We start from the raw sequence: 25,712 nt of genomic DNA on the forward strand, positions 1-25,712 counted from the left end.
GGGACTTAGGGACACAGGTGGACAGTGGTCTCACCTTCGATAACCACATCGCCACAACAGTCAGGAAATCCTTCTATGTGGCACACCTCATCACTAAGGGCTTTTCATCCAGAAAAAAGGAGGTCATTGTCCCACTGTACTCATCCCTCATTAGACCCATTATAGAATACAACGCCCCGTTTGGTATGTACCTCTCAAGACATTGGCAACAACTGGAAAGACCACAGAGATACCTCACTAAAAGAATCACAGGCCTAAAGCAGATGCCCTACCCTGACAGTCTTAAAAAAACTCCAGCTATACTCTGTCGCATATAGTCTACTCAGAGGCAATCTCTGCTTAACATACAAGGCCATGTCAAACCCAGAGCTGTTGGACATGCTGCACTTAAAGAAATCCCAATCCGTCAGAGTCACATGCTCCAGGGATCTAAACCTTGTCATCACAATAAACAAAACATGCTGGAGGGATAGGTTCCTGACCCAGAGACTCCCCAGACTCTGGAATAGATTGCCCATACATGTCAAGCAGAGTGCCTCTTTGGCCCTCTTCAAAAGGAACCTTGACGATTGGATGGTAGAAAGGAAATTCACCCCAGGGATCACATCAGTCTACCTGCTAGACAGGGGTCCAGGGAAGTAAATAGTGTGGGAAGAAATAGCCAGGAAATTGTTATGGCTAAGCTTGGATAGGCCCTAGGGCTGATAGCCTATTACCAACCTATGAGCCTATGAACCTATGAAATCCATCTTTCTCCTTTTGAAATCTGCAGTGCTCTACAATATGCATACCTCTCAACCTCTTAGAGCAAGAAATGTGGAGAAAGCCATAAATAAAAGTGGGACAAAGGCCCAAAAATATGGAAATTTTCTAAATATTGCTCTTACAAACTTAGAAAGTTCATAGAATAATAGGTTTTGCATTAGCATGAATTTTCTAAAGGTTATGAAGTCTGAAACTGAAATGTTTGTCATTATTTTCTAACTTCAATCTTTAATGATTTGCTGCTAATTTGCCAGAAAACCACAATTTTATGAAAAATGGACCAAAAATTAGAGGCAAATATCTGAACATTTGAGAGGTATGGGATATGTTCTTGCAAACGACAAACAGACCATCCACTTTGCTGTATTGACCGACTAAGCATTGTGAAGGTGACCCATTGTGTGTGTGTGTGTGTGTGTGTGTGTGTATACATATATATATATATATATATATGTGTGTGTGTGTCTCTTTTAAAGGGTTGATAAATCAGCTTTAGTTAAATCAGCTTTGATTTAATATAGACCCTATATATATATATATATATATATATATATATATATATATATATATATATATATCTGTGTGTGTGTGTGTGTATGCACACGCGTATGGGTGCACGTGTGTTAGTGGTAACTGTGCCAAATATGTGGTGTCTTCCAATTTATATGCTTGATGATGCCTGTGTTTTGGAATAGGTGGTATTGATTCAACATCCATCAGATGTACACTTTGTGTACACTTGCTGGGTACTGTAAAATATATTGTTGATGTTTTCAACAGCACCGCAGATGCCTTGGTATTGGAAACCCTTCAAGTTATATGTACATATTATTTTCACCTGCTGCATCTGCTATGTTTGTGTCATGGCATCATGGGGACCTCATCTATTCACCACTGTACCACAGCATCTTGTGGAGGAAATGAGACAAAATTATGTACACAGAGACCTGAGAAACACTGTCGATATACCTGAGTGTTCTCTGAAAAGTGTTTGTACACAGGATTCCTAGAACAATAAAGTATTTTTCTAGACAAATAGGATTTTAAGTCCTTTGTTTCTCATTTTGAGTCTCTAGATATTACTTTTGATTTGTCATTTAGTCCCTTATGTGGAATATTGTTGAAAGTTTTAGCAAGGTCAAGATATGCAGTATGCAGTGTCAGCACTTTGTAAAGAGCTGCTGTGACCTCTTCAAGAATGCCACAAATGTTAGAAGACAATATCTCCCTTAAAATACATTTTTTGTTCCATATCTAGCATGCAAAAGTCTCCATGTGCCAATATGAATAAACTCCATTATGTCTCTCTCCATGATTGTACATAGAATGCTGGTCATGTTATCTCTGTAGCACTTTGGCATATTTCTTTGCTTATAGAGTTATAGATTTCTTAGATATTCCAAGGCCAATGACTTTTATGACCATTAATTTTTTCGCCAGTATCCTCCTCAGGCTGCAACACTTTTCTCCAAGAGAGCCATACCAGTCAATCCCAGAGTAAAACCATGGATAGTGAATTACGCTACTTAATATGTAGAGAAAGTTTATTCCAATGTTTTGGGGGACACTAGGTTATAATCCTGTCCCTCTACTGTGTTTTATTAAATGTCGGTGAAGATTTAGGTCCCTGTTTCTACAGGAGGTCCAGGACAATAGGGTCTTTAATGCACGGAACACAGATCTCTCAGCTAAAGTCTGTAAGGCAGAATAAAGGGCTAAAGCACTGATCCTCACTTGGTAGCTCAGGAACTTTAGGTTGATAATCCTTTTGGTTAGGTACCTTTGGGTTCTTTCTAATTCTTTGATATGTTTAGTGAGATCAATCCCAAAGAGGTGTTATACTCAATAATTGTCCTGATCATGGGAAATTTGTGAATGTTGTATCTTAACAATAAACACAAAGTGATTATGCTGACATTTAATATAGATGTCAGCATAAACAAGGAAGTGATCATGATGGCATCTACTATAGATAATAGTAAATTATTCCTGAAGTTTGTATAATTTTTTTCCAGAGATCATTTTTATAGGTTTCCTACTGGAATTATAAGACCTGTAATTGTGAATCACATAAGTCTGAATAATAAAGTGTGAGTTCAAAGAAAATGCATAATGGTATTCATAAATATATTGGCCCCTTCTTCATAGCTGACCATCAGCTGCCACCAGCTCCTGTCATTCACTGGGTCTATCTTAGCCTTCCCTGGGCTCCACTTGATCCATGTCCATGGCTGTTGGGGAGATCGACGATGTTAGTGTAGCATCATACTGCTGCTGGGGAGTGTACCCTGTTGCCCCATCACCTTACATCAGTCTTACAAGCTGGCCAACTACTGCCTTGGTGAGGTGAATGCACAAATCTGCAGCTAAACAGTGCACTGCTTGCACCATGGAACTTTCCAGACTCATAGTAGTGCTATAGCAATGAGCTTAGGATGCCTCCTTCCACCCCAGGATGGGTGAGCTGACATCAGCTGGTCATTCCATTCCTGCCTGTATGGCCCCTCCAGCACCTGGGCTACTAGTCAAACATGAGTTATCTAGGGTAAAGCATGGGCTTTAATCCTGTGTGCCTAGAATTCTATTGTACTCAACTGTGCAGGGCTGGTACATGATACAAGTAGATACCACATACAATAAGCAAAAGTCTCATTACATAATGATTTATGTGCATATACATTCAAATACACAGTATGTATGCAATCTAAGGTTCACACTGACATCCTTAATTCAGAGAATGTATAAAGTGCAGAATGCAGCATTTGGGGACTTATACATTTTTGTAGTTTACAGAACAGGATAACCACACCAAATACTGTAGGGACTTTTCTGATTGCCCAGCAAAAATTATGCTGTGTAAGCAGAATAAGATTTAGCAACAACATCTACATCAGATTAATTATTGCCACATAACAGTGCATACAAATACATGGAAAATTTGAGACCTCAGTGGACAGCCTTCCACTCACATAAACTGTATGATACAACTGTCTGACATGGTGTCCCAAAAATACTGATACAACAGTGCTTCCATCAAATGCAGCCCATGATACAGTGGATCCATTCATTTCCATATCATCCTAATGAACATTGCTCCATGTACATGACAAATCATAGGATCATATGAGATTCCTAGGTGAATGGCCCTGGGGCCCTTGCAAGCCTAGCCAAGAGTTTATCCCCAAAAAAGAAACCTCAGTCAGCACCTGTCACCCCTGTCAACAAGGGACCCTGGGACAAATTTGTGGTTTCCCATCCACTCATCAAGGTTGTGCTTGAAGAGGGTCAGCGACATACTTTGTTTGATGTGTATGTGGAGTCTATTCCAGAAACAGGGCAGCCTCTGGGAGACAAACCTGTCTCTCCAACAGGTTTTGCTAATGTCACATATTAGATGTAGGCCTTTCATTCGGGTAATGCACAAGGAGTTAGACTTGTGGATATGTAGCATCTCTAGTAGAGCAGGCTCTGAGTTTACCTTGTAAGGGAGACACAGATTATCTCTGAACAATCTGTATGATACCGAGTATAGTGCTACTGATTTGAGTCTGTCTGCATAGGGCAGGTGTTGGAGGCCATAGATTCTCTTTGTAAGGTATTTCTGTGGCCTTTCCAGTTTATGCAGGTGTTTGGAGAGGTACATACCAAACGGGGCATAGTACTCAATTATTGGCCTAATGAATGAGGAGTACAGAGAGCTAATAACCTCCTTTTTTCTGGATACAAGCCCTTTACTTCTGAAATGAACCAAGTAAAAGGCTTTTCTGACCAATGCCGCTACATGATGTTCTAATGTGAGATGGTTGTCAACCAGTGTACCGAGGTCTCGCACCACAGGTTGTGTGCTTAGGGGGTTGCCGTTGATGTGGTAATCAGTAGGGGCTGTGTCTTGCTAAATGGTATGATAATACATTTTTTTGCATTTAACTTAAGGCCATGACTTTGGCACCAGTCATTTGTTTCTGTGGGACCCTCTTGTAGTATATTAACATCATTTGGGGAGTCAATGACATCATCCAACGTACAGTCATCCGCAAACTTGGTCAGCCACAGGCCTTTTGTCTTTGCCTGGACCTCTTAGAAGTAGATGCCGAACATTAGGGGTCCCAGGACAGATCCCTGGGAAACGCCACTAGTGACAGGTCTGCTGTCAGAGGTGGAGGCACCTGTTTTGACCTTGTGGGTCCTATCAGTGAGCAAGTTGGCCACCCACATGATGAGATAGGGATTTATGCCAAGTTGTGTTAGCTTTTCAATGATGCCCAAGTGAAGGACTGTGTCAGAAACTTTGGTCAAGTCAAGGTAAGCTGTATGTACTGGCTTTCCCTCATCCAGTACCTTGGTGACAGTCTCAAAAAAGTCATCTAGATTCAACAGGCAAGATCTGTCTTTGACAAATCTGAACTGGGTGGGGTCAAGTGCTTGGAGATTACCTATGTCCTTGTTTATGAGGTCCATAATAATATGCTCCATGGCCTTACAGATCAGACTTGTCAAGCTAATGGGGTGATAGTTTTCAGGGTCAGTAGTGGCACCACCTTTGTGCAAAGGGATAACAATGGCAATTCTCTATTCTGCCGGAATGACGCCTGCACTTAGGCTGTGGTTGAATAGTGAGCTCAATGGTGAGGCTAGTTCTTGCTGGCGATGGTGCAGAATACAGCCTGGGATACTATCAGGTCCCATGGAAGCTATGTTGTTTGGCTTGAATAGTAGAAAGTGTTATCAATGGCCATATATCACATCTGTGTGGCACATTAACAGCTGGAATATGTTGGGCTAGTGATTGCTTTTATATGGACTGTGATATCACAGTTCATCTTACATCACAATGTGACCTTAGTAAGTCCTTCACCCTGTTAGCTGTTTTATATCAGCTACTGATAAATTTACAGAGTACAGGACATCAAGTATAAAATAGTGAAACAGAAGCTGAAAAGTTCCAGTAATGTCCATGATAAACCTGTGTCTCTTACTGAAGTTTGGATTGTTAGTAGACATGCAAATCTTAAGATACACTTGGGAACAGCTATGAAGCTGACATAGCTGAAATCAAAAAAGCAGATGTGAAGGAATGTCCAAGGTTCTGGTCTCAGCAACTTTAACATGTTTATCCACTGTCATTTCAGTATGCAGCTTTACATAGTGCATGATCCACCTACATTGCTGATTGCCAGAATTACTGGTAGGGATTATACCCAGATTCACTAGAGTGAGAGTCACCTTGAAGGGCCATCATTCAGACAAATATGTGGATTGCTCGTTACTGTTGCCAGCATCTCAGCTATTAGAGCATTTATGTCCTAGCTTAACTCCTTCACTGCATGGAGGGGCATGTGACTTTGCTGCTATAATGATTACTTTGCCTTTCCCTTTTGCAAGTGCATTTTGCCATGCACTTGCTGAGTGAAAGCTACTTCTGATCTATGATTTGGTGCAACATACGCCTGACCACTAGATTGCATGCCCTGCCCCCTTCTCTGTAGGATCCCTAGAGCATGCATCCAGCTCTGCCTTCTCTCCTCCAGGATAGACATGTCCATACTCCTATCAAGCACATGATCTGCTAATTAAAATTAGGCTTCCTGGGCAATAGTCAGGCCTTTATCCCTCTACAACACCTATCTGGTGCATCAGTCACATAAATAATTTCTATAATATTTTGCTGTGATACATGGCCTGAACAGCAGATGTCATGACCATAGTCAAATTGTGAGACAGATATGACAGGACTGTACTCCAGGCCAGCAATCAAGGAGACTCAGTCCTCACCACTGATTCCAGTGAGGGACAGCCACTAAGAGCAAAGATGGATTCACACAGTATTTTCAGATGCAGCTCCCTGAGCAAAGCACAATTTCTCTTAAGAGCACACAGGGAGCATGCTCCAGGCCTGGGGCTGGACTCTCTTTCTCTCTCCAAGCCCACATAAAACTCCACACTGACCGCTTTGGAGCTCTTTGTCCCTGTTCCTAGCAGCTGATACACACTTAGATATTTTAGTTTCACACACACATACACACCTGGCAAAAGCTGGCACAGATTTACTAGCTGTGCCCCTTTCTGCCCAATCTCTGTGGTAATCATGTTGCCACCAGTCAGCTTTTCTAACTAAATGTCCCTGTCTGACTAAAGAATTACTGTTCCCTGACTACTTACTAAAGCAAGGCAAGCTAATGTGTCACATTATGTGTGCTGAGTGTCTTACCACAGCAAAAGCCAGATGATGTCTCTCTCTGTCTGTGTGGATGTGTGAGTGAGATATATATCCTGTCATAAATCCTTCCCACCATATTCCAAAGTCCTCTTGTGAGAGTTCCAATGAAACCACATACTGGTTAGACATCACCTCTGGACACCTGACTCTGGTACAATACACACACAGAGATTTGCTAAGATCTGTAGCAGCATCTGAAAGCTATAACACAATTTCAAACTTTCCACCCTTCCAGGGTTCTCTGATAAATATACACATCTGATCCGTTACAACAATACAACCTAATGTACATGCATACATTCTTTCTGTCTGGCAGGACTTACTGTTGATGCATTTTTAACACAAGTAACTTTACAAATACGTTTTTAACTCATACATCTGTACAAATCATAGTGATAGTCAAATAACATAAAATTATTTACAAAAATCCATCTAGCTTGTGATCAGTACAAATATAGTTCTCTGAATATCCACAAACACATCTATATCAGATATCAGGCTGATCACTTCCTTGTTCATTGTTAAGATGTTACATTCACAAATTTGACTTTCAGTTTTCAGGTAAAATTAAAGAATATGATACTATTGCTTTAAGCTTTTAAGAGCAAATTGAGCTCATAGATATATCTGAAAGATCTGATAGAAAAAGTAATTACTGCCATATTTTCATTAATTAAGAGTTCTGTTTTATAACTAGTATAATATTTAAAAGCTCAATAATATATTTCTTTTTTCTGCTATATTATCTTATTATTTTTTGTTACTCCATCAAAGCATTTTTTGTATTTGTGTCTTACTGGTATCACGTGTCTACAGTAGTGAGGAAATCATTCTATGTTGAGCAATTTATAAACAAAGGCATGGCATCTAAGTCCAAGGAAGTCTTTGTTCCACTGTATTCAGCATTCATCAGACCTATCATTGAGTACAATGCCTCCTTTGGTATGTATCTAACTAGGCATATCCAACAATTTCAATGTCCACAGAAGTTCCTCAATGAAAGAATACAGGTATAAATACAATGTCCTGTGCAGGCCACCTCAAGACCCTATCCCTGTATTCTGTCCCCTACAGGCTTTTGAGGGGCAATCTATGCCTGACATACAGGGCATTGTCCGATCCCACTCTGATGGACCTCCTGTATATCCACAAAACCAACATCACCTGAATCACCCATTTTAAAGACTTAAACCTTGCCTGTGATATAAATAGGATCTGCTGGAGAGATAGGTATGCATCCCAGACACTACTGCATCTATGGAACAGGCTCCCCATCCATGTGAATAAGAGTTCCTCCCTAACCCAATTCAAGTGCAACTTGGACAATTGGATGGGAAACAAGAAATTCATACCTGGTTTGGCACCTGTGTCTCTAATGGACACAGGTAACCTGTAAATGGTTCATCTCCCAGGCCCATGCATACACTTATCAAGGGGTATCAGAACTTGCCTGAGATTTGGGATGTATGGCTAGGCTTAAAAAGGCTCTTTTGGCCATTAGCCTAGTAAATACCCATGAACCTTTGAACCTATGTGCTCATGATGCAGAAGCTAGTAACATCATAGTACTTATTGATAGTATTCTGATTAGAGTTAATCAGGGTCAACTGGGATAGTATCCCAGTCTGTTTTTATAAGTGAACTATTTACTGCATAAGAGGAGGAGGTTACTTGTCTAATGACCATGGGGACCTTACAAGCCTAACCAAGAGTTTATCCCTAAAAATAAACCTCAGTCAGCACCTGTCACCCCTGTCAGTGAGAGACACAGGTGGAACCCCTGGTTTGAATTTTTGGTTTCCCTTCCACTCATCAAGGTTGCGCTTGAAGAGGGTCAGTGAGGTGTTCTGTTTGACGTGTATAGGAAGACTATTCCAGAGATGGGGCAGCCTCTGGGTAACAAACCTGTCTCTCCAGCAGGTTTTGTTAATGTCACATATTTGGTTCAGGCCTTTTGAGCAGGTAGTGCATGAGGATATGGAGCATCTCTAGTAGGGCAGGGTCCGAGATTGCCTGTAGGCGAGACACAGATCACCCCTGAGCAATCTGTATGATACAGAGTAGCGTGATAATGATTTGAACTTTTCTGCATAGGACAAGTGTTGGAGGCCATGGATTCTCTTTGTGAGGTATTTCAGTGGCCTTTCCAGTTGGTGCAAATGTTTGGAGAGGTACATCCCAAAAGGGGCATTATACTCAATTATTGGTCTAATGGGGGAGGAGTATAGAGAGGTAATGACCTCCTTTTTTCTGATCACAGATCCCACTGATAAAATCCAGGAAAGATGGTTTACTAATGATTAGGGTTGATTTTACTCTTTGGTTTTAAAATATTGGTTACATAATCTTTGTTAATTACTATGGTTATAAACATAGGTGTGTAGTAAAATGACCCCATATTTGCAAGTATGATATGTAAGGTATTATAATCCCTGTGAAGATAGATGAAGGCTGTCAGCCTAGCCAGATAGAATTTTGTAGATAATTCTGTCATTTGTAAATATTAATATAAGCCACAGGCTTGTTCTCTTAAGTGGAAGAAAATGGTGTTAAAATGTGGAACTGCAAAAATGTAACAACAGTGCACTCTGCTGTAGGAAAGCTGATAAGTCAAGCATCGTATAATTGTTTGATCACAATGTGATGATTGGGGAGAGATGGGTGAAAGCTGCCAGCCTAATCAAATGGAATTTGAGATATAATTCTGGCATTTGTAAATAAATGTAAAATACAGGCTTGTGTTTTAAATGTAAGAAAACACTGTAAAATGTGAACTTTAAGATTGTTGCAACATTGCCATCTGCTGTAAGGAAAACCAAGCCAAGTATTTCAAATGTGTCTTGTAAAGGTGAAAAGATCTTATGAATCTCTTTAATGTTTTACAACTCGGTTTCAGTGTGTCTGGATGAAGGTTTCATGCCCATTGTTTTAAGGCTAAAGTTTATGACCAGAATTTAGATGTAGAAGGTGCTTTATTGCTCTAGTTTCTGCTAGAATGTATATGTGAAATGCCTTGTATTGTTGTAAGTTTCTGAGTAGGTGTTAAATTGTTAAATAATGCAGTTTGTGGTCTGAGAACTCAGACCAGGTGTTAAGATGATGCAATATGAATACTGGGAAAACCTAAGTGTTACAATTATGTAATTTGGGAAGGGCCTTAGAGGCATATTTGTTAGTATTTTATCTTGATATCCAACTTGTCAGCACTCTGCCTTGTGCTCACATGTAAGTTTTAGCACTGTGATTTCTTGTAGGAATAGTTAAAGCTAGTAAAGATTAATTAGATATTTTTCTTTGAAATCAGACCTGTCCTACTGTATTATTTTAAGTTTCTGTGAGATCTCTGAACCCTTATATATATCTGTGGTGTAGTAGTTTTGTCTTGTGTTTTAATTATTTATTATTAAATATTTTTTAAAACCTTCTACCTGTGGCCAATTTGTGTAGAGATAGACTCTAGAGTACATTGCATATTTATAGAGGTTATTGTAATGGGCCACTCTAAAGTAAGCCTTGGCTGTTAGTCATACTACCATTGGATATTAATATTGCACAGTAATAATTAGTCACCCTTTTAAGGGCCTTTTAGTAGCTGATATTATTAACTGGGTGGTGGCAGTAATTACTACCGTATAGTCTGGGTAAAGGGGCACAGTTGGAGAATCTGTATCAGTTTTCCCAGGAGTGTCTTTGAAGTTGTATAAATACTTATCTCTAAGTGTGTGTGTGTTGTGTCAGCTACTTGGGCAGGGACATGAAGCACTGGTTGGAAAGAGAGGGTACTGGAGATTTTAGCTTGCCCAGCTAGGCTGAGACCTGGACCCTATAGCTGTGCGAGTGGGGGGTCTTACTGGGGATCTGGTGAGCAAGGGAGCAACCATCCCCAGCCTGACTGTGATCTCTGTGTGCACTTAAGGGAAATTGTACTTTACTGTGTGTATTAGTTATCTTTTTCTCTTCTCAGAGATAACCTCCCTGGTGTTAGTGGTGTGGATTGAGGCTCCTTGATTGCTGGGCCAGGGCATGGTCATCACAAGTGTTTGGCAGTGGTGGGATCTACTTCACATACTAATTGGCTTGTAGTGGTGTGGGTAGAACAAATTCCTGTAGCTTATGTGCAGTGATCTCTAAAAGTGTTTTGTACTCTAAAACAGCCATGCAGTGTATACTCAGAGTTCAGATCACAATTGTTTTATTTCTTTTGTTAGCTTAGTTTTAGTCAGAGTGAGCAGGCAGCATGTCAGCAGAAGAGTATGGAAAGCTGACAAGGAGCCAGCTTGCAGAGATGTGCCAAGCTAGGGGACTGATGCATGGAAACCTGACTAAAGCAGACCTGATTGCAGGCTTGGTTACAGCTGCATCAGAAAACAGCAGCATTGAGGACAATCAGACTGACAGTGGAGATACAATATCCTCAGAGAATGGACAGCTCAACCTTTCTGCAGTGGACTTAAAAATCCAGCTGGAGCTGAAGAGACTTGAGTTGGAGGCCAGGCGTATGGAACTAGAAGCAGCTGAGAAAATGAGGAGTCTACAAGCTGAGGAAAATGAACGACAGAGGAGGGATGAGAGGGAAATGCTGACTCTTCACCAAAGTCATGGAGGTAATGAGGAATGGAGTAACTGGACCCCAGAAGCACAAAAGGTCAGTACATTTCTTCCACAGTTTAAAGAGGGGGATCATTTTGATAGCTTCATTCAGATGTATGAGCAGGTATGTAAACAGCATGAAGTTGACCAAGGGCTCTGGGTATGGTTCCTGACCCCCTTACTCCATGGTAAAGCTGTAACCTCTTTAGCAAAAATGCATGACACAGACTGTTTTGATTATACTGCTGTGAAAAGACATTTATTTGAATGTTCTAAGCTAACACCTGAAATGTATAGGAAAAAGTTTTGTGAGCATAGACGCAAGGCAGATGAAAATGTATGTGAATATGTTGTTGAACCGAGCACTTATTTTCATTGCTGAGGGAGTGGATGTCAGGTCACCACTTTTGAAGGGCTGGCAGACCTTTTAGTAAGGGAACAAGCCCTTAGCACTTTGTCTGAGGACATGAGGATCTGGTTAGCTGATAGACAGTGTGCTACTTCAGAGGAGTTGGGGAAGAATGGAGACCTATACCTAGCAAGCACGGTAACCCTGTACAGGAAAGGGACCCCCAGTACTGCTCATGGGTCTAAAGGAACCCATGGTGGGCAGCACAGTCTTCTCCAACAGAATCCGCCAGTAGCAAAGGAAGCCACTAGTCCAGGTACACATCCAGGAGCTAGGGTTAAATGTTTTAAATGCAACCAGTGGGGTCATGGAGCATACCGATGTCCATGGAGGCAAGGTGGGGAACCAAAGGTGAGGGAGCCTGTAAGTTGGAAAGACAAAATGCCAGCAGTGGGTTGTCTTGAGACAACAGGGGTATGGAACTACCATCCTGCAGATGTCCTGAGAGGGAAGGATTTGGATTAGGCAGTACTATGTACTTATGTAGTTACATTCAGTGAGGCTAGGAGACAAGCATGTGGGTCTGGTAGCCTGGGGAAGACCCAGACAGACTGCATACTTGCAGCCAGGACTGCTGAGGTGGTTACTTCAGGGAGTGAGCTATGCTTTAGCAGTGAGACTGAATGTGAGCCACAGCTGCTTGTGGGTACTGCTGTTCCCTTGGATAGGGTAACTGCAAAGGTAGAGGTGAGTAGTAGTACCAAGGCTGACAGTGAGGCATCGCTGTCAGAGGATGCCAGACTTCCTCTGGAAGGGGAGCTGGGAAGGGTTACAAGGAGAGACTTGAGATAGGCTCAGCTCTCAGACCCTACATTGCAAGGCCTGAGGCAGGTAGCTAGGGAGGCACCTGAGTCTCAAGGGAAAGTGGAATCTATATACTGGAACAAAGGGTTACTGTACAGAGAGTGGACCCCTGAGGGAGGGATAGAAGGTGAGAGAATACAACAGTTGGTAGTGCCTAGAGTTTACCGTCTGGTGCTTCTAGCCATAGCCCATGATATTCCCTTTGCAGGTCATATGGGCATAAAACATACAAAGAGGCATGTTATGCAAAACTTCTATTGGCCTGGAATTTCCAGAGATGCAACAGGGTACTGCAGCACCTGTGAGCAGTGCCAAAAGGTAGGCAAGGCAGGAGACAAGGTGATAGCTCCTTTGATGCCTTTGCCTGTGATTGAGGAGCCATTTCAGAGGGTAGCTATGGATATTGTGGGTCCTCTGAGTACCCCAAGTTCCACAGGGAAAAAGTATATCCTAGTGATTGTAGATTATGCTACATGAAACCCTGAGGCAGTGGCTTTGTCCTCCATTGAGGCCGAGAAGGTGGCAAATGCTTTGCTAGAGATTTTCAGCAGGGTAGGTTTCCCAAAGGAAATACTGTCTGACAGAGGTGCCAATTTTATGTCAGACCTGCTGGCTTGTCTGTGGAAGTCCTGTGGGGTGAAGCACATGAAGACCACCCCCTACATTCCCCAGACTAATGGTCTTGTTGAGAGGTTAAACTCTAAAATCAAGTCCATGCTACGGGCATTTGCAGATCAGTTCAAGAGGGAGTTGGACAAATATTTGCCCCATCTGTTGTTTGCTTACAGAGAGGTTCCCCATGAATCCACAGGTTTTTCACCCTTTGAGGTTCTGTATGGGCATAGGGTGAGGGGACCTCTAGATTTAATTCGAGATGAGTGGGAAGGTGAGTGTGAGTCTCACAAGGAGTCTGTTGTGGCATATGTCCAGAACCTCAGGTCAAGGCTTAGGGAACTTGTGGCCCTGGCCCAGGAGTACCTGGCGGAAGCCTAACAACAGAAAAAGGTGTGGTATGACAGGAATGCTCAAGCTAGAGAGTATGCTGTAAGTCAGCAGGTGATGGTTCTCATTCCTGTCAGCACAACAATTTGCAAGCAGCTTGGGAGGGACCCTACAAGGTGGTAAGAAAGGTAATTGATGTTAACTACATGGTGGAAGTGCTAGGCAAATGGCAGGGGCACAAATTGTACCATGTTAACATGATGAAACCTTACCATGATAGGGAGGCCCTTGTGCTGAGCATTTGCAGTCGATTGCAGGAGGAATCTGAGGGAGATCTAGGGACTGATCTCCTCAGTGAAGCTTGTGCTGGCACATCCGTGGAAGGGGTAGCAATATCCCAGCAGCTATCTCCTACCTAGGTTCAAGAAATCCGAGCAGTGTTGCAGGAATTTGGGAATGTGTTCACTGGGAAACCAGGGAGCACCCACCTGGTGCAGCACCAGGTGGATACAGGATCCCAAAGGCCTATCAGGCAGGCCCCTTATAGGGTGCCTGAGAGAGTCAGACAGACTCTGAGGGAAGAGGTACAGGAGATGTTGTAACTAGGGGTGATACAAGAGTCAAACAGTCCCTGGGCCTCACCAGTGGTGTTGGTGCCAAAGATGGATGGCAGCAACATGTTCTGTATGGATTACAGGAAATTAAATAGTCACACAGAGGCAGATGCTTACCCTATGCCTAGGACAGATGAGGCCCTAGAACAGCTGGGTAGGGCTAAGTATCTTACAACCATTGATATTACCAAGGCTTACTGGCAGGTGCCCTTGACTCCCAGTGCTAGAGAGAAGTCAGCCTTTGTGACTCCTTTTGGCTTGTATGAGTTCACAAAGATGCTCTTTGGGATGAATAATGCCCCAGCAGCTTTCCAGAGGCTGGTAGATCATATCTTAGCAGGTGAAGGAGGGTTTGCCCTTGCTTACATGGATTATATTGCTATCTACAGCCATTCCTGGCAAGAGCACCTTCTGCATGTCAGGGAGGTGCTGGGCAGACTACAGAAGGCAGGGTTGACCATTAAGCTGAGCAAATATCAGGTGGGTATGGCAGAGGTCTTCTACCTAGGACATAGAGTGGAGAGTGGTAAGATAAGGCCAGAACCTGCCAAAGTGGAAGCTATTCAGGCATGGCCTGCACCTGTTACCAAAAAGCAGGTGAGGGCATTATTAGGGACAGCAGGGTACTACAGAAAGTTTGCTCCCAATTATAGTACGATAGCTGCTCTCCTCATAGACCTGACAAGAAGAACAGGCCAGTGAAGGTAGTGTGGACCCTAGCATGTGAGCAGGCATTTCAGAAGCTTAAGGAAGCTTTGGAAGGACCCCCTGTGTTAGCCAGTCCAGACTACAACAAAGACTTTGTTGTGCAGGTGGATGCTTCACGGTATGGGGTGGTGTCTGTACTTAGCCAGATTTCTTCAGAGGGAGAAGAGCACCCAGTGCTTTATCTCAGTCATAGGCTCCAACCCAGGGAGGAATGCTATGCAGCGGTAGAAAAGGAATGTCACGCCATAGTGTGGGCACTACAAAAAATTCAGCCTTATCTGTATGGAAGAAAATTCACTGTGATGACAGATCACAACCCTCTAACATGGTTAAACAGAGCCAGTCAGCAAAATGCTACTTTGCTAAGATGGAGTCTGGGGTTGCAAGCATATATGTCAGTGCAGCACCACAGTAGCAATGCCAATGCAGATGGACTCTCAAGACAGGGAATGGGGTGAGGTACACCCAGATTAACCTGACGCTCTCAAGCGATGTTTCTCATGGGGCACTTGAAAAACTTGCTTGAGTTCCCCGGGGATAAGAGATGTGATGATTGGGTAGAGATGGGTGAAGGCTGCCAGCCTAGTCAAATAGAATTTGATATATAATTCTGGCATTTGTAAATAAATGTCAAATACAGGCTTGTGCTTTAAATGTAAGAAAACACTGTAAAATGTGAACTTCAAGATTGTTGCAACATTGCCATCTGCTGTAAAGAAAACCAAGCCAAGTATTTCAAATGTGTCTTGTAAAGTTGAAAAGATCTTATGAATCTCTTTAATGTTTTACATGTCAGTTCCAGTGTGTCTGGATGAAGGTTTCATGCCCATTGTTTTAAGGCTAAAGTTTATGACCAGAATTTAGATGTGGAAGGTGCTTTATTGCTCTAGTTTCTGCTAGAATGTATATGTGAAATGCCTTGTATTGTTGTAAGTTTCTGAGTAGGTGTTAGATTGCTAAATAATGCAGTTTGTGGCCTGAGAACTCAGACCAGGTGTTAAGATGATTCAGTACGAATACTGGGAAAACCTAAGTGTCAAAAATTATTTAATTTGGGAAGGGCCTTAGAGACATGTTTGTTAGTAATGTTTAAATACTATTTCTCACAAGAGACTGGAAGCATTTTGATCTTGATATCCAACTTATCAGCACTCTGCCTTGTGCTCACATGTAAGTTTTAGCACTGTGATTTCTTGTAGGAATAGTTAAAGCTAGTAAAGATTAATTACGTATTTTTCTTTGAAATCAGACCTGTCCTACTGTATTATTTTAAGTTTCTGTGTGATCTCTGAACTCTTAGATATCTCTGTGGTGTAGTAGTTTTGTCTTGTGTTATAATTATTTATTATTAAATGTTTTTCAAAAAACCTTCTACCTGTGACTGTTTGTGTAGAGATAAGCTCTAGAGTACATTGCATATTTATAGAGGTTATTGTAATAGGCAACTCTAAAGTAAACCTTGACTGTTAGTCATGCTACCATTGGATGTTAATATTGCACAGTAATAATTGGACACCCTTTTAAGGGCCTTTTAGTAGCTGATATTATCAACTGGGTAGTGGCAGTAATTTCTACAGTATGGACTGGGTTAAGGGGCACAGTTGGAGAATCTGTGTCAGCCTTTCCCAGGAGTGTCTGTGAAGTTGTATAAATACTTATCTCTAAATGTGTGTGTGTTGTGTCAGCTACTTGGGCAGGGACTCAAAGCACTGGTTGGACAGAGAGGGTACTGGAGGTTTTAGCTTGCCCAGCTAGGCTGAGACCTGGACCCTATAGCTGTGCCAGTGGAGAGTCTTATTGGGGACCTGGTGAGCAAGGGAGCAACCATCCCCAGCCTGACTGTGATCTCTGTGTGCACTTAAGGGAAATTGTACTTTACTGTGTGTATTAGTTATCCTTTTCTATTCTTAGAGATGACCTCCCTGGTGTTAGTGGTGAGGATTGAGGCTCCTTGATTGCTGGGCCAGGGCACTGTTATCACACACAAAACCCAGAGCCAAGATGTCTGGATGAAGGCATTCTTGCTTTTGTTTTGCGATTAGAGTTAATTGCTAGAATTTGCATGAATAATGTCTTTTATTGCTGTAGCTTCCTGACCAGCTGCAAGATCAAAACGGTTATTACACTCTGAGCTTCTGTTAGCCTGGGAAACAGAAAATAATAATGTAATCTGGAATGAGTCAGTGGTACTGTGTTACCAACTTAAGGACAGAGAGACTCAGAGCATTTTGCATTTGTCTTCAGAACATCCAACATCACCAGCCCTGCTTTGGTCCATATGTAAGTTTATTTTAGAACTGTGTTTTCTCTTAAATACAGCTAGGAAATAGGAAGATTAGATTAGTTTTTTTTTCTGTATTGATGTCAGAACTTTTCTACTGTATTATTTTAAGTATTTCTCTGTGATCTCTGAACAATTGACTAGCACTGTGTAGTAAGAAATATCGTCTTGTGTTATTATTTATTATTAAATATTTTCAAACCTTTCAACTGTGGCTTCTTTGTGTAGAGATACTTTAAGCTCTAGAGTACATTGCATATATATAGTGATACTGTCAAAGTCACTCCAATAAGCTTTGCTGTTATGTCACACTTACGATTTGGATAATATTATTGCACAGTAATAATTGGACACCCTTTTAAGGGCCTTTTTAGTAGCTGATAAATATTAGTGGATGGTGGCAGTGAATTTTACCTTATAGGCTGGGTAAAAGGGGCACAGCTGGAGAACCTGTGCCAGCCTTCCCCGGGAGTGTCTGTGTGGTTGTATATAACTCTTATCTAAAAGTGTGTGTGTGTGTGTGTGTGTGTGTGTGTGTGTGTGTGTGTGTGTGTGTGTGTGTGTGTGTGTGTGTGTCAGCTACATGGGCAGGGACACAAAGCACTGGTTGGACTGAAAGGGTGCTGGAGGTTTTAGCTTACCCACTAGGCTGAGATCTGGACCCTATAGCTGTGTCAGTGGGGAGTCTTATTGGGGATCTGGAGAGAAAAGGAGAAACAAGTCCCAGACTGACTATGTCTCTGTGTGCTCTTAAGGGAAATTGTAGTTTACTGTGCATGTATTTGCTATCCTCCCCTATATGGACACCCCTCACTGGTATTAGTGGTGAGGACTGAGGCTCCTTGATTGCTGGGCCAGTGCATGGGCGTCACAATCCCTAGTTGGATTTTGTGCTATTTGTTTGAGATTATTTCATATGGTGTTGAATTCTATCTCAGTCTCTTTTACTGTACAACTCCCATTCAGCAAAAACAAAGTCTGTTAACCTGCAGTTAAGTCTGCAAATAATACTCATAATGATAGTTTGTGACACAGAGTACTCAGAAGTCAAGGGAATAATTTTAGTGAATCTAAAAACAAACTTGCCACCTGCATGAGAGACAAAAATAAAAATGTTCAAGCTTCTCAATGACTTATGGTCCCAAGATTGCAGTGTATCTATAAACCAATGAATGCTTTGTTATCTGTCATCACATATGCTTATTAGTATAAATACTACAGACAACCAGCAAAGTTTTACATAAGTAGTTAATTGGGAAAGTTAAGAATGCTTCAATAATAATATTCTCTGATATTACTGAGTATTGGTAATAATATCAGTTTCCTTTATGAAATGTCTACTTGACTGAGTTTCATGCTAGTGGAAGCCTGAGCTCCTAAACTCACCTCCTTCAGCTAACTACTTAATTTCTATGTTCATTACCAGGCTTCATTCCTTAGCAATGCATAAGTTTCAGTTCTTGTGATGCAAAGGTACTCTCTATATCATTAAGGAAAAATGTAAGGAGATGGTGCTTTGATGGGTGACATCATAAATTAATGGGAAAAGTAGCAGTTGTTTGTGCATTTCTCTGAGTATAATTTATTGAAGCATTTTTAACTTTCCCAATTAACTACTTATGTACAACTTTGCTGGTTGCCTGTAGTATTTATACCAATAAGCATTTGAAGCACTGGCACTGCTCTATCACAGCTAGCCACATGTTTCTACCTTATTTGGTACCCACAGGTGGTGTGAAAACTTGATATTTCTGTACTTAATTAGATTTTCCACATGCTGTTCAGATGATATATTTTGAGGTTGAAACATATCTTTATCTAGAGAAGTATGCCTTGCTAGCATGAGTGCATCATTCATTAAAGATCTATGTGTTGCTGTGTTTTCAAGAGCCACTGCTCTGAAACATTGTTCTTGGGGGGTGCATCTCCCATTATTTCTTGATAAATTGAGTTTTACAAGAAGTATTTGCATATATGAGTAACATCAACGGTCATATATGAGTAACATGTAATTCATTCATTTTAGCACTTGAAAATATCTATTTGTGGAGTATTCACTACTCTGAATGATGATGAAGACCACAATATTTGTTTTCCAATATTCATTTTATGCCACATGCATCCAGTGCTTGACTGACAGAGAAAACCTTAACCAATATCTTTCTTTTTTTTCTCTCATTCAGCTGATCATGGAAGCCTGGCAGAGTGGGGTAAATCCAGAAGGAAACTCCACAAGTCCTAGCAATTGGGATTTCAGTAGCTCCTTCTTCTTTGCAGGAACAGTTTGTACCACGATAGGTAATCTCTGTCTCCCCATCATTTATGTAAGGAACTGTATGAATATGTTTTGCATATGGCTTTACTAATTATACTTCTGTAAATTATAAGGTATTCCATGTTAAAGTAAGACGTTATTACAGATTTAATTGCTTGCATATTTCTGTTTTTGAGTGAAAGACATACCCCAAGATTTAATAAAATCTGTGTAGGCACAGTATAGAGCCTACTCGGAATGTCACTATGTCTATGTACATGGTTCCCCCTCAGCAGTGCACCATGCATATTAATGATGACGTGTTGCCAAGGGAGAGCCGAGGAACATGGTTATTCAATCAGAGCAGGAAGTGGTGTAGTGATAACCCTTTCCACACAGGAGTAAGAGACTCCCTGCACTGTGGTAGTGTTTTATTATTATTTAATTTTGTTTTTAATCAAAAGCATGGTTGCGTGGTGTGGCGTGGAGTGCAGCAGTGCTAAGAGGCCCCCACAGATAAGACAGCAGACACCTGTCAGACATCTAAAAATAGAAACCAGATGTCATTAATTATTTATTTAAATGGGATATTTAAGTGTATCTAAGTGTATTTGCGCAGAGCTCAACAGTGCTTATACGTAATTCAGTGGTATATGGGAAGGTATAGTGGATTTATTAATATCCTTGTAGCTAAATGGGTAGAGTGATGGCTTTATGTGCAGTAGGTTCAGGGTTTGAATATATAGAAGGGAAATTTAGTATTTAATTTTAATATACAAATTTTGCAGACTAATTTAATATATGGACTTGCTGCATTCTGCTAAGCTCTGCTGAGACCTGCTACGATCTGACAAACACTGCATAGACCTGATAATGGCTGCCAAGTGTTTATGCATTGCTCAGCTATGCTTGGCTGATTTGTGAGCTGCTAAGCTCTGCTAAGACTATGGTTCTGCGAGTTGTCACATTTTTCAACTCAGCTGCACTGGTTTGTATGGTGCTAAGCAACATGGCACTTTTTTAATGTTACCCAATGATGTGTAAAGGTGGAAAAACAGCCTTATATTAAGCCCAACAGGCAGGAATACAGCAGAATCCATTGGAGTTCTTCCTCTGACTAGTGCTATGGCTGGTGTTGGTGAAGGTTCATGCTTTTGGATGCAGCGTTGGGGCATTCTGGAGTCCAGGGTCATGATTGGACTCCTAGTTAAAAACTATGAATAGTGGCTGCTGCAGGTAGGTTTCCAGGGCTCAGAGTGTAAGGCAGAGGCCTGGGACCGACTGGCCAGAGAACTCACCAGTGTTACTGGTATCCCCCACACAGGTGAGCAGTTTAGTTACCACCATGATGACCTGAAATGAAGAAAGGGGGACCTCTTGGATATCTGGGTCCAAGAAGCTCAGGCAGGGAATTCCCCACAAGTATGTAAGTAATTTTACCTCTGTTTCACCAATATCTAATCTGAATGTCTGCAAAACTGGCATGCATAATAGTGTGCTTCTCTCCCAAAAGCTGCAGAAGAGAAGGCTCATAATGTCAAGTCACACGCCGGGTACCTGACCCGGTTGCACAGTGAGTGTGATTAGTATGGCTATATTATGTTAACTATAGTGAAATAAGCAAGAAAGGGTAAAGCATTAACTGCATGATGGATTAATATTATGACAGAACTTAAAATGCATTGCAAGAGGGCTTTCAAGTGTACCATTCTTAATATTTTGCACATGCTCTTGCAACTTAGTCTTGAAAGCTCTCTTGCTCTCTCCAACATAAAACAGATTGTGGACATTATCAAATATTACTGGGGCTTTCTGTTTAAATATAAAGAATTTCATGATAAATTGTGTAGGAATCTTTTATTTTTTTTCATAGGAGGAGAAGTATTAAGACTATGATAGTACGTAGTAAATTTGGGTTCCTAATAGTGATATATATATATATATATATATATATATATATATATATATATATATATATATATATATATATATATATATATATATATATATATATATATATATATATAGATATAGAGGAACCTTACTTTTCTGGGAACCTTTATATGTGGTAAATGTATTAATTGGAAGTTCATAGTTAAAACTTTTGATAAAATAAATGGTATATATTTTAGGACAAATGGGATGTTTGGTTGAGATACAATTTCTATTGTTTATATTTTGAAGTGCTCTTGAAATATGTTTTATGTTGGAGAGCACAAGAGGACTTTCCAGACTAGGTTGCAATAGCATGTGCAAGATATTAAGAATGGTACAATTGAAAGCCCTCTTAATTTTGTTTTCTTTGGATTCTGGAGATTTTGTTGTATTATTAGAAAGTTGCTGTCAGTTGCTTATCAGGGGCTAGGACCACAATTACCAATATGACTCAGTCATAGTCCATGTGGGAGTAATGACCTGAGATGTACCTCTCTAGACTATATGAAAAGAGACATCATGGAGCTCTCAGAATATGTCTCAGGCTGGTATGAGCCTAGCGTTCAGCAGCATTTTACCTTCTCCAAGGATGATGCCACAATATGAACAAACGTTGATTGACTTTAATAATTGGCTTAGCTTCTGGTATCATTCTAAGGGGGTGCAATATTTGTCAGCATGGAAGGAGATGGTCAACAGACCATGCTGCTTTGCCAGGGATGGTCTGCACGTCTCCCCTCTAGACTTTTGAATATTAGCTAAAACATTGTCTTCCCCCCAAAGTGCCTTTTTTAGGCAATGCCAAACTGAAAGTTCTTTCAACATAGCAAATCAAAACCAAGAAAATCTAAAGGTATTACTGCTCAGTGCTAGGAGTCTAAACAAAAAAACTCCACTCCATAGAAGCTCTCTTTACCCTAGAGAATGCTGACATTTGTGTGGTCACTGAGACATGGTTTAAAGCCATGTAGAGCACACCAACAGTGCTGGGTTATAATGCCTTCCACACATTTAGGCCAGCTACTTCACAGTCAAGAAATAAAGGTGAAGGTGTCTCTATTTACATCAAAGATAAATATACTTCAAGGTTGTTCAAACAGGACAATGCTCTTGAGCTGCTCCATGTTCAAATCACCATAGGCAAAATCCAATACCACTTCCTTGCAAGTTATAGGTCCCCCTCTAAGACCCAGGAAAGCCATACCATGTATTTAAACTTATTAGAAACACTAACCATCCAAACCAATGCCATATTCATGGATGACTTTAATTACCCCACTATTAACTAGGAATCCTATATGACACCAAACGTACATGCACAGAGATTCCTGGATTTTGTAAACACAAACTCCTGGACCAGATAGTCAATACACCAACCAGCGGTGCAACCAAACTGGACCTGGTCCTCATTAATATGAGAGAGTGCTGCACACCCCCAACTGTAATGCCAATGTAATGGTAAGGTCAGACCACAAAATGGTCTCCTTTGAAGTAAAAATAAAACCTGGACCTCCAGCTAAACCTGGAATAGTCAGGAACTACACTAAGGCCAACTTCCTGCTATTAAGTGAGAACCTGGCAAAATTTCAAGCCCTCATAAACCCTGAGAACACTGCTGCCTATGGAGAACTGTCCACAGAAACCCTGTACAAGCATGTTAATAGCTGCATAGAGACATCTGTACCCACCAGGAAGAAGTACAGAACTAACTCAAAAAACAAGCCACCCTGGTGGAATCACAAAATCAATTGGATGCATAACAGGAGGAAGAAAATTATGGCAAAAATTAGGAGGTGCAGCACCCAGCAGGATAAAGGCACTCTCATCAAACTAAACTAACAACTCAGAGGATAAATAAAGTCTACCAAAGCCAAATTTGAGGTAAGTTTGGCCTCCCAGGCCAAGGACAACCACAAAGCATTCTTTATCTATGTCCGCAACCTCAAAGGCAATACACAATTGTGTGCAGAACTCATTGTAAATTGAGCCACCTATATTGAGCCAGAAGGCATAGGAAACCTCCTGGCTAATAAATTAATTTCCAGCTTTACCCCTCTCTGCCCCTCAACCTTCCCTCAGGAAATATCATGAAAGATAATTCCCCCTACTATCACTAGGGAACAGGTCCTTAATGTTCTCTCTGAGACCAAGAGCACTGCATCACTGGGCCTGGACAGTATCCCAGGATGCCTTCTAAACAGCATGAAACATGACCTGTCAGGGCATCTGGAATTACTATTTAACTGTAGCCTCCAAGCAGGTTTCATGCCTCATGAATGGCGAAAGGCAACAGTCATCCCTCTGCACAGAGGTGGACCATCTACAGACCCTGGAAACTTCAGACCCATAAGTCTCACTAGTCTTATATGTAAAGCCATACAAGGAATCATCATGGAGATGATCAGTAGAGATATAGTACACCTCCAGACACTGGACCCAACCCAGTTTGGTTTCATCAAGTGCAGATCATGCCTACTCAACCTGGTGGACTTCTTTGAGAAGGTCACCAAAGCAATGGATGAGGGCAGAATTGTTCACACTGTCTATCTTGATCTGGCCAATGTATTTGACAAAATCCCCATGCAGTGATTGCTGACAAACTCAAGAGGTTAGGTACAGACCCATATGTCACCTGGTGGATAGCCAACTGGCTCACAGAGGGGACTCAGGAAGTTAGAGCTAGGGAGTCTGCCTCTACAAAGAGGCCAGTCACAAGTGGAGTCCCTCAAGGATCAGTCTTTGGACTGCTCCTTTTTGGCATTTACTTCTCATATGTAAAGGCCAATGTCAGTGCTCTCTGGGTGACTAAATTTGCAGATGATTGCAAATTAGGAGCTGTCATTGAATCTCACACTGACACAAATGTTCTCCGGGATGGGCTGACACAGACTAATAACTGGTGTCAGAGCCATGGACTAATCTTAAATGCCAAGAAATGCATAATAGTATCCTTTGGGAAGTCATCCATCTGTGATAACTATCATATTGACAACACACCCCTTAGAGTTGACCAAGTAGTCAGGGATTTAGGAACACACATAGATAGTAATCTAGGCTTTGATCATCATGTTTCTACAGCGGTGAGGAAATCATTCTATGTTGCACAACTTATAAACAAAGGTATGGCATCTAAGACCAAGTCATTGTTCCACTGTATTTGGCATTCATCAGATCTATCATTGAGTACTATGCCCCCTTTGGTATGTACCTAACCAGGCATATCAAACAATTGGAACATCCACAAGTTCCTCACTAAAAGAATACAGGACATAAGTAAAATATCCCATACAGACCACCTCAAATCCCTATCTCTATATTTTGTCTCCTACCAGCTTTTGAGGAGGAGATCTATGCCTGGCATACAGGGCATTGTCAGACTCCACTCTGATGGACCTCCTGCATATCCACAAAACCAACAGCACCGGAGTTACCCATTATAAAGACTTAAACCTTGCTTGTGATATAAATAGGTCCTGCTGGAGAGATAGGTATGTACCAAGAGACTACCACTTCCATGTGAAGCAGAGTTTTTCCCTAACCCAATTCAAGCGCAACTTGGACAATTGGATGGTAAACCGGAAATTCATCCTTGGTTTGGCACCTATGTCTCTAATGGACACAGGTAACCTGTAAATGGCCCATCTCCCAAACCCCTCCTTACACTTCAAGGATATCTGAGCTTGTCAGAGATTTGGGATGCATGGCTAGGCTTAAAAAGGCCCTTCTGGTCTTTAGCCTAGTAAACACCTATGAACCTATGAACATATTACAGTAGGAGTCACGTAATGCTGACATATTCTCTCTCCACACGAACTACAGGTAAATGGGTGAGGTAACCCATATTATGGGTAGATAATTGTGTGTTTAGATTTCCCAGACTGTTAAAATCATTAGCAAGAATGTGAAAAATCAGCAATGTGCAGTCAGAGATAATATGTGTAACCCTGGTATGGCTGCATGCCTGGAGTGTCTGTTAAAAGTTGCTGCAGTCAATTAAAACATTCCATGGAGATATCCCCTGCAGTCACTTCTTTTGGGTTCTATTCCCATGCCTGCCAACCAAGGCATGACTGCTGTTTAGTGTCTGTACTGTACACACACATGTCTCTCAAGTGCCATGATTTCACATTATGTAATTAATAGTGCGTAATCTGCCTGTTACAAGAATACCAAGGCAGTGAGTACATAGATTG

General features: G+C 41.3%; 1 protein-coding gene across 1 annotated transcript in view; it reads left to right on the forward strand.

The window, feature by feature from the left end:
- The window catches only part of LOC122816723 (potassium channel subfamily K member 16-like), a 614,095-nt gene that overhangs the window by 363,076 nt on the left and 225,307 nt on the right, over positions 1–25,712 (forward strand). The window contains exon 2 of the mRNA XM_044089717.1: positions 19,514–19,628. Coding sequence (XP_043945652.1) covers positions 19,514–19,628 — 115 coding nt within the window. The remainder of the gene's footprint in view (positions 1–19,513; positions 19,629–25,712) is intronic.

This window comes from Protopterus annectens, chromosome 1.part1 (genome assembly GCF_019279795.1).
Source record: "Protopterus annectens isolate FY-2018-M chromosome 1.part1, PAN1.0, whole genome shotgun sequence".
Classification (NCBI taxonomy): Eukaryota; Metazoa; Chordata; order Ceratodontiformes; family Protopteridae; genus Protopterus; species Protopterus annectens.